The sequence below is a fragment of the Salvelinus sp. IW2-2015 genome, linkage group LG30 (assembly GCF_002910315.2).
Source record: "Salvelinus sp. IW2-2015 linkage group LG30, ASM291031v2, whole genome shotgun sequence".
NCBI classification, from domain to species: domain Eukaryota; kingdom Metazoa; phylum Chordata; class Actinopteri; order Salmoniformes; family Salmonidae; genus Salvelinus; species Salvelinus sp. IW2-2015.
In genome coordinates this window covers 22712171-22722356 of record NC_036869.1, presented here as the reverse complement: position 1 = coordinate 22722356, position 10186 = coordinate 22712171, and the positions used below count along the sequence as shown (strand labels likewise).

Sequence of the window (10186 nt, the reverse complement as noted above, 5' to 3'; positions counted from 1 at the left end):
TTGGTCATAGCATGGATATAGATATCAGATCTGAATAAAATGGCGGAAATATGCAGCTGAAGTCCGACAAGTGTATACAAATTAAATTAACTAATTATGACGAAAGAAAAATATGTTGAGCAATGTAATAAAGTAATGACTTTCAAATAATTTACATTAACGTTACGTTGTTGTCAATTTGTTAGTACAGCAATATGTAGCAGTATGTTAGCTAGCGTTAGTTGGTACTAATAGATCGTTTGAACTTGCCAGTAATTTAACCGTATGCTATGTAACTATTTATTGACTTGATTATTCACGTCATTCTTTGCTTATCTAAGTGGTAAAGTCATTGTGCGTTCTCAGAGGACATTGTTAATTTCTGGCTATATACTCCGACTTCAGAGCACCCTCGTCTGACGTGTACCTGTGCCAGAGCACAGAATAATGGATTAATTTACGAACGCACAACACCCGTTGAATATGGCCGGTGTGAGTAAACGTCGAGCAAAAAAGTGTCATTAAATTGCTGCCAGCAGCAACAGTTACAGTCACCAACACGCTGGATAACATGAAAAGCAGGGAGAGGTAAAATGGTCAGAGTGAGGTGTTCTCTCATTTGTTTCCTGTAATTAGTTAGCAAGTTAGCTTGGTGCCGTTGGGTTGATCAGAGCGTTCGGACTAGAGGTTGACCGATTAACGGAATGGCTGATTAATTAAGGCCGATTTCAAGTTTCATAACAATCGGTATTTTTGGGCGCCGATTTGCCGATTTTTTTATATGTATATATTTTTTTACACTTTATTTAATCTTTATTTAACTAGGCAAGTCAGTTAAGAACACATTCATAATTTATTTGTTATGCTAACAAGCTAGCAAGAAGTTGCATAGCAACTGCATCAACTTCCGGTAGACAGACGAAGCGCTGGTACGCTCAACTGAAAGGATACTGTTCGTTYACAGTATACTAAAATGAAATAATAGTACATAGTATAAGTATATACTCATTAAGTATGGAGTATACAGTATGTTTGTATGGGTATTCGAACACAGCTTTGGTGGTTCCAAACATCTTCCATTTAAGAATGATGGATGCCACTGTGTTCTTGGGGACCTTCAATCCTTCAGACATTTTTTGGTACCCTTCCCTAGATCTGTGCCTTGACACAATCCTGTCTCAGAGCTCTAAGGACAATTCCCTCGACCCCATGGCCTGTTTTTGCTCTAACAAGCAGTGTCAACAGTGGGACCTTATATAGACAGGTGTGTGCCTTTCCAAATCATGTCCAATKAATTTAATTCACCACAGGTGGACTCCAATCAAGTTGTAGAAACATCTCAAGGATGATCAATAGAAACAAGGTGCACCTGAGCTCAATTGAGTCTCATAGCAAAAGATCTGAATTCTTATGTAAATAAGGTATTTGTTTTTCTATTTTAAATWCATTTGAAAATGTCTAAAACCCTGTTATCGCTTTACCATTATGGGGTAGTGTGTAGATTGAAGAATTTATTTTTTTACTCCATTTTAGAATAAGGTTGTAATGTAACAAAAAAAAGGGAAGGGGTCTAAATACGTTTCRAATGCTCTGTATATACAAAAGTATGTTGAGACCCCTTCAAATTAGTGGATTCGGCTATTTCAGCCACACCCATTGCTGACCGGTGTATAAAATCGAACACAACTATGCAATCTCCATAGACAAACAATGGCAGTGAAATGGCCTTACGGAAGAGTTCAGTGACTTTCWAAGTGGCACCGTCATATGACGCGACCTTTCCATCAAATTTCTGCCCTGATAGTTGACCGGGGCAGCTCTAAGTGCCCTGGTAAGGTGACAGGTAGCCTTGTGGTTAGAGCGGTGGGCCAGTAACCGAAAGGTCGCTGGTTCAAATATCCGAGACGACAAGGTGAAAAATCTGTCTATATGCGCGCTTGAGCAAGGCACTTGACCCTAATTTTATCCRGGGATGCCATACTACTATGGCTGATCATGTAAAACACCACCTTTCCCTGCACCGGTGAATGTGACAAAACATTYTTTACATTATAATTTAGTTTGCATATGCCTAGACCACCAGACCATGGGGCCTGCACCCAGCGACCACAGTTCATACAAGGTTTGTCAATCCCTCCCCATTCCCCCATAACGTTGCATTTCAGTGAGGAAAAGGTGAATATTCAGTTAACTAACAATAACCTTTTCCTCAGACTAATCGAATGCTGAAATCATTCTAGAGACAGTTTTTTGCAATCMGCGCAATCGACTGCACCAAGCCAAAAACAAATCCACCGATATTCTTTATACAGGGGCCTAGATGATAGCTAATATGGCTTGTCACCATGTATTGGAGATCTCTCTTTCACTGACAGTAAGAGTCATGTATGACACCCTGAACGCTTGGTATGTTTCAGTGCAACAGGCAGCAGATTCCAGCTGAGGACACAGCTATMGGCGAAGTGTCTCATTTGGTTTCACAAAAATAGCACAACACAGTGTTGTCACAATATCAACATTTTACTGAAGATCCAATACCAGGCCAAGTATCACAATACCGAGTAGCATTGCGATACCAAAAGGGAAAAATTCAGTGGCATAGCATACCCTTACGCTTGTTCCCGTTTTCTAAACGTTATGCACATGTGCTACACAAAAAAATGGTCACTSATATTCACACCTGTACTCAATACAAAATATATTGAATTGAACACGGTCATTTTCTCATGCACTGAACAAAAATATAAACGCAACATGTAAAGTGTTGGTCCCATGTTTCATGAGCTGGGAGGGGGTGGAAAACTACATTTTCATTAGCACAAAAAGCTTTTTCTCTCAAATTCTGTGTAAAAATGTGTTTATATCCCTGTTAGTGAGCCTTTCTCCTATGCCAGATAATCCATCCACCTGACAGGTGTGGCATATCATGAAGCTGATTAACCCATAAGAGTCTAAGCCCAGTCTAAGCCGGGAGACAGGTTCTAAGAAACTACCGTGCATTCGGAAAGTGTTCAAACCCCTTCACTTTTTCAACATTTTGTTACAGCCTTATTAGAAAATGTATTAAATACAACATTTTCCTCAATCTACACACAATACCCTGTAATGACGAAGCGAAAACTGGCTGTTAGTTTTTTTATTGTTGAATTTGCCAAAATTTCGAACAGAAATATCTTACTTACATAAGTATTTAGACCTTTTGCTAAGAGACTCGAAAATTGAGCTCAGGTGCATCACGTTTCCATTGATCATCCTTGAGACGTTTCTGCAACTTCATTGGAGTTTACCTGTGGTAAATTCAATTGATTGGACATGATTTGAAAAGGCACACACCTGTCTATATAAGTTCCCACAGCTGACMGTGCATGTCAGAGTAAAAACCAAGCCATGAAGTCTAAGGAATTGTCTGTAGMGCTCCGAGAAAGGATTTTGTTGAGGCACAGCTCTGGGGAAGGGTACCAAAAAATGTTTGCAGCATTGAAAGTCCTAAGAACACAGTGGCCTCCATCATTCTTAAAAGGAAGAAGTTTTGAACCACCAAGATTCTTCCTCAAGCTGGCCGCCTGGACAAACTGAGCAATCGGGGGAGAAGGGCCTTGGTCAGGGAGGTGACCAAAAACCCAATGGTCACTCAGAGAGCRCCAGAGTTCCTCTGTGGAGATGGTTGTCCTTCTGGAAGGTTCTCTCATCTCTGCAGCACTACCAATCAGGCCTTTATGGTAGAATGGCCAGACGGAAGCCACTCGTCAGTAAGAGGCACATAACACCCCGCTTGGAGTTTACCAAAAGGCACCTAAAGGACTAACGGACCACGAGAAACAAGATTCTCTTGTCTGTTGAAACCAAGATTGAACTCTTTGGCCTGAATGCCAAGCATCCTGTCTGGAGGAAACATGGCACCATCCCTACGGTGAAGCATGGTGGTGGCTGCATCATGCTGTGGGGATGTTTTTCACCCGCAGGGACTGGGAGAGTAGTCAGGATTGAGAGAAAGATGAACGGAGCAAAGTACAGAGAGATCCTTGATGAAGTCCTGAGCGGGTTCTTAGACTGGGGGCGATGGTTCACCTTCCAACAGGACAACGACCCTAAGCACACAGCCAAGACACAGCTTTGGGACAAGTCTCTGAATGGCATTGTGTGGCCCAGCCAGAGCCCGGACTTGAACCCAATCAGACATCTCTAGAGAGACCAGAAAATAGCTGTGCACCGATGCTCCCCATCCAACCTGGCTTGTGGCGTCATACCCAAGAAGTCTTGAGGCTGTAATCACTGCCAAAGGTGCTTCAACAAAGTACTGGGTAAAGGGTATGAATAATTATGTAAAAGTGATGTTTAAGTTATTTTATTTATTTTTTAGTTGCAAAACAAATCTGAACAACTGTTTTAGCTTTCGCATTATAGGGTATTGTGTGTAGATTGATGAGGGGRAAAAACTATCTAGTCCATTTTAGAATAAGGCTGGAACGTAACAAAATGTGAAAAAAGTCACGGGGTCTGAATGCACTGTATATGGAATTGTTTCAAGGTCATACCAAGGATCCTTTTGCTATTTGAGTTAGAATTTTAAGACCCGTTGAAGTATAAAAAAATATATATAACAATTATTTGACAATTTTTTGGGGGGGGGGCCCACCTGCTATTAGCCCATACAAATGAAGTGAACAACAGATTCACTACATGGAACAACAGACCACAAAAGTCCCAAAACAAATCAAAAAGAAGTTTGTTTTGAAGTGTCTGTCATATTTATATATATATGAGARATCAGGAATCTTTTTTTGTTGTTGATGTATTTAAACCCTTATTTTTTGGCACTAAACTGTCTCCATATATACTGCCATACATTTTTTCATAGGCGGATGTGGAGGAAAGTTTGATTTCAGAGGAGGCGTGGACATCGACCTTAGGGTTAAACAGCATGATCATTACACAGGGGACAATAAAATGCCACTCTAAAATGTGCACTTGTCACACAACACAATGCCACATGTCTCAAGAATCTGTTTTCTTTTAAATCAATAACTGAGTTTAAGTGATCAAAGGGRAAAAAATAATGGAGGCATTCATATGTAATGGGGCCAAAGCCAACATGATTAACTCCAGTTCTTGTGAAGGATGTATTTGATGCAACGTGCTAAAAAAAGTGGACTAGCTGTGCATGCACAACCAAGTCGKCCCATAGATCTTATGTTGACAAAATTAGTGCATAATATGACCCGTTTATTATAACTTGTATCAACAAGAACAATCAAACTATGATCAGAACACGACGATCCGATCGAGACACCTCACATCAACACCTGACATTGTTTGACTTTAAAAAAAGGGAGGCTTTGCACTATCCACACACAGAAAACGGAAACGAAAAAAAACTCACCAACAGGCTTTTGTGCTTCAAGGCTCTTTCCTTTGTAGGTATCAAACAGGTTGAGAGACGCATACTTGGATTTGCCATCCTTCCCCTTTGCAGTTTGCCCAGAGCGCTCTGACATTGCGCTGTCCGCTCATTGAGTATGGTGAGCCCTGAGACTGGGAGAGAGAGAAAGAAATGGAGACATTTGATGCAGCACTGTACGTGAAGGTAAATGTGGAGTTGAGTTCACGCAGGTATCTAAACAAAACACGTCCAGACATCCAGTCTTCGGTTTGCAGTGTGGGCGTGACAAAGTTTGTAGTGTGGACAGAGAGGGGGAAGACCGTGCTCAGGACAGGTCAGTAGCATTACAGAGACCTGTGTGTGTGAGCAGAGCTAGTACATTGCCATAAACACGTCAACACAGGAAATACTGTACCGAGAGAATAATGCAATCCATGGCACAGTTGCCATGGTGATGCATTATAAATTATGTTCAGTTCTACTAGGTCTGCCTTGAGAGGGGTTGCCTCCATGGCAACACCAGGGTTGAGCCCATTTTACTGCTCACCAATAAAATCCACTGGGTTGACATCTGTCCAATTCAAAGATTTGGTGACAGCTAGAGAGGTGTTATGTGTATGTATACYGAACAAAAATATATACGCAACACTCAAAACTTTCAAAGATTTTGCTGAGGTCATAGAAGGAAATCAGTCAATTTAAATAAATAAATTAGGCTCTAATCTACAGATTTTTCATGAGGAGCAGCCATGGGTGGGCAAGGGGGGGGGGGCATAGGCCCACCCACTGGGGAGCAAGGCCCAGCCTATCAGAATAATTTTTTTCACACAAAATGGCTTTATTACTGACAGAAATATTCCTCAGAACCCCCCACCCACTTCTCAGATGATCCCGCAGGTGAAGTAGACAGATGTGGAGGTACGGGGCTGGCGTGATTACACGTGGTCTGCAGTTGTGAGGCTGGTTGGACGTAATACAAAATTATCTAAAATGACGTTGAGGCAATTTATGGTAGAGAAATTAACAAATTATCTGGCATCAGCTCTGGTGGGCATTCCTGCAGYCAGCATGCCAATTGTACGCTCCCTCAAAACTTGAGACATCTGTGGCATTGTGCTGTGTCACAAAACTGCACATTTTTGAGTGGCCTTTTATTGTCCCCAGCACAMGGTGTCCCTGTGTTAAGATCATTCTGTTTAATCAGTTTCTTGATATGACACACCTGTCAGGTGGATTAATTATCTTGGCAAAGGAGAAATGCTCACTAACATGGATGTAAACAACTTTGTGCACATAATTTGAGAGAGATGTAACATTTCTGGGGTATTTTATTTTACCTCATTAAAACATGGGACCAACACCTTACATGTTGCGATTGATMATTTTTTAGTTCGGTATAAACCATGTCAAACATTACAAAAACAATCTCAGTCTTCCTTGTAGGCAGTGCCATCTTGTTTGAGGTAAATGTTGCCCTCAATGTCATTTAAYAAGATGAAGATAAATTGCAAGATGCACAATGAGTTGATGAATATCAAATGAATATATGCTTATCGGAGGTCTTCTGTAGCTCAGGCGGTAGAGCATGGTATTTGCAATGCCAGGATGGTTATGTGTTATTTCATAGTTGATGTCTTCACTAGTATTCTAGTAAAAATACAAAATAAAACCCTGTAATGAGTRGGTGTATCCAAACTTTTGTGTGTATACACACACACATAATATATATATTGATGCTGCCCATTTTCTGGCAAGATTGAAATGTTGAGCTCTGACAGTAACTGTTTATGCTGTAACTGAAATGTTGAGCTCTGACAATCTTGCCAGAAAATGGGCAGCATCACTATATTGTGTGTTCATGTAGTTATATCAAGAGAGAAGGAGCAGTGACAAGCCTTGACACAGTTATGGTCCATGACAAGTACACAGCATAAACAGTGTCATGTTAGATGGGTATTCAATAGTGCACTGCAAACCACAAGAGCAACTGACAAAATAACTTGACACATTTAAAGACTGCAACAATAAAGACAGGAAGGCACCCATCAATAACTATGCCAGATGATGAATCAAGAATGTTTTCAGTGCACGATTGTATTTAGGTTAGATTGCCTTAATGATTTAAATATACTTGTTTGTCATACTATTGTCTCAAAAACTACCAAATAGCAGTGAACCTCGTGTGCCTCAATAGCCCAATGAGATTAGAAAATTAGGTCGTGGGATGGCCGGCAAATTGCATGTTGTGCGGGGATTAACAGCGCAGCTAAAGAAGCCATCGCTACAATACACCAGGAAAGGGCCTTTAACACAGAAAGGAGTTCAGGACCAGCCACAGCCTGTCATCATCAGCATCATAACCGCTAACACAGTACACTCAACGGCAATGGTCAAACAAACACACATCCCAAGTATACGCTTAAAACAAAAACGGTTGTTAGAACATAGAATTCACTGTAGCCAACGTTAGCTCAGTGAACAGTTASCTAGCTAGTTAATGCGGCCTCCATATTCACGTTGGGGGGGGCTGCGATGTTTCGTAATGCATATCCAGTTGGTGAAATGAATTTAGTTGCATTCCTCGTTGAATCACAGTGGATACGTCAATCATGACTCACATTTAATGCGATAGTAAGGATAAAATAAAGCCCAAATACTAGGAACTAGGTGATTTGGCAAATTATTTTATTAAGATAACAAAACAAAATGGCGGTGCGGGTAGGCCCATCTTTAGAAYAAATCGGTGAGCAACGTATCTAGCTAGTTAGCTAACTTTACTTGCGTTGACGATACAAACATTGAACATTCACCCACGTTGTGAAAACACAACTGGCTGTTGTGCAACCAGATTATTGTTAACTATCGAATCGACAATATTAACCTAGCCATCTCCAATATATCTTCCTACAACTCGTCCTGTTACGAACCAAACCAGACAGCAATTGAGCAGATAGTTAACCAACACTATTCTCGCTAGCGAGTGACTGTTAGCCGACGCTAACATTAGCTAGCTAACTAAGGTTACCTCATTAGCACACATCTATTGCGGTTGCCATCGTTACATATCCACTATAATATAACTAGCTTTTTTTTTTTTACATCAGGAAATACAATATGTARCTACTAACCTGGTCTTGTCCCGACTTGTCTCGAGGTTGTACGGAAGAATAATGTAATCACGTTAGCTCACTACACTAGCTTATTGCTCACGCTGGTGCTAGAAAGTAACGTTTACCCTAGCTTGCTAGCTGAAACTACAAATTGATTTATATTATAAAACCAGAGAGGGGATACTGGAGATTGACGTGTATAAAGCGGCTTACTTGTACTCCTTTTTCTTTTTCCACAAAACAAAATAAAAATATTACAGGAGAACTTGATCCGTCACTACAAGAGCCGTCAACGGCTACTACAGACCGTAGTGCAGAGGGGGGCGGAGGGCACGCAAAGAGGGCGGGGTCAAATTAAAATAATGAGTTCCGAATCCGCATTTTGGCCTATCAGATCTAAAATGTTGGATTATTTCCAATTTGCATGGATTTAAATCACGCCCTGTACCCTACATTGTCATGTCGTGGAAACATTTACGTAATGTATTTGTAGCGGTTCATCCAGTGAACGGTCTACTGTTGCCGCGTTCAAAACAACTGGGAACTCGGAAAAAAATGTCCTCAGACTAGGGAAAACTCATTTTGAACGGTCATCCAACTCGGATTTCAAACTGGGGATCTCGGACCTCTTTCGAGAACTTCGACTGTCGTACTTGAAGATCACTGATTTGACYGCATATTTTTCCGAGTCCCCAGTTGTTTTGAACGCACTGTTTATCGTGTCACACTGTGACAACACTTATCAACACTAAAACAAAATCAAGTGTGTGTTTTTCATTCTCACTATAATGCAATTCAATAGTTTATCCCTCTTGATCATCTCTCATGCATTACCATATAATTAAAGGAGAAGTTCACCCATGTTTACATGGTGCCTTATTTTCACTCTTTCTGTGCTTGTAGCTGATCACCCAAACAGTTTTTACATATTTTGTTTCATTACAGAAAAAAATGGTTGTCACATTTCCATTGATTACAATGCATTATGAAAATGTGTCTAAAACATGTTAGAAAACGCTCCAAAACACTCCAAACCTATTGGTTTGGAGTGTTTTGTAGCGGTTTTTAGACCAGAAGTTCAACCTGTTAAACTCTGAGCAGGGTTTAACTGAGCGGAGTTTTGGTCAGAGGCCGTAAATCACCAGCTATGGTTAGTGGTGTAAAGTAATTAAGTAAAAATACATTAAAGTACTACTTAAATCGTTTTTTWAAATCTGTACTTTAAAAAATATATATATTACTTTTACTCCACTACATTCCTAAAGAAAATAATGTGCTTTTTACTCCATACATTTTCCTTGACACCCAAAAGTTCTCGTTACATTTTGAATGCTTAGCAGGCACGAAAATGATCMAATTCACACACTTATCAAGAGAACATCCCTGGTCATCCCTACTGCCTCTGATCTGTCTGACTTACTAAACATAAATGCTTCGTTTGTAAATTATGTCAGTGTTGGAGTGTGCCCCTGGCTATCAGCAAATTAGAACACAAGAAAATAATGCTTTCTGGTTTGCTTAATATAAGGAAAGTGAAATGATTTGTACTTTTACTTTTGATACTTAAGTATATTTTAGCAATTACATTTACTTTTGATACTTAAGTATATTTAAAAGCAAATACTTTTAGACTTTTACTCAAGTAGTATTTTACTTGGTGGCTTTCACTTTTACTTGAGTCATTTTCTATTAAGGTATCTTTACTAATGTATGACAA

At 40.1% G+C, this 10186-nt stretch overlaps 1 protein-coding gene across 3 annotated transcripts in view; it reads right to left on the bottom strand.

Moving 5' to 3' along the window:
- Window positions 1-8790, bottom strand: part of LOC111954701 (protein PRRC2A) — a 44283-nt gene extending 35493 nt beyond the window's left edge. For 2 of the 3 annotated variants that reach the window (XM_070436239.1, XM_070436236.1), the window contains exons 1-2: window positions 8488-8790; window positions 5360-5511 (exon numbers count right to left, since the gene is read on the bottom strand). In XM_070436239.1, the coding sequence (XP_070292340.1) occupies window positions 5360-5474 (115 nt within the window). In that variant the 5' untranslated portion in view covers window positions 5475-5511; window positions 8488-8790. The remainder of the gene's footprint in view (window positions 1-5359; window positions 5512-8487) is intronic. The other variant, XM_070436237.1, reaches the window with a different exon arrangement.
- Between the last annotated feature and the right edge of the window lie 1396 nt (window positions 8791-10186).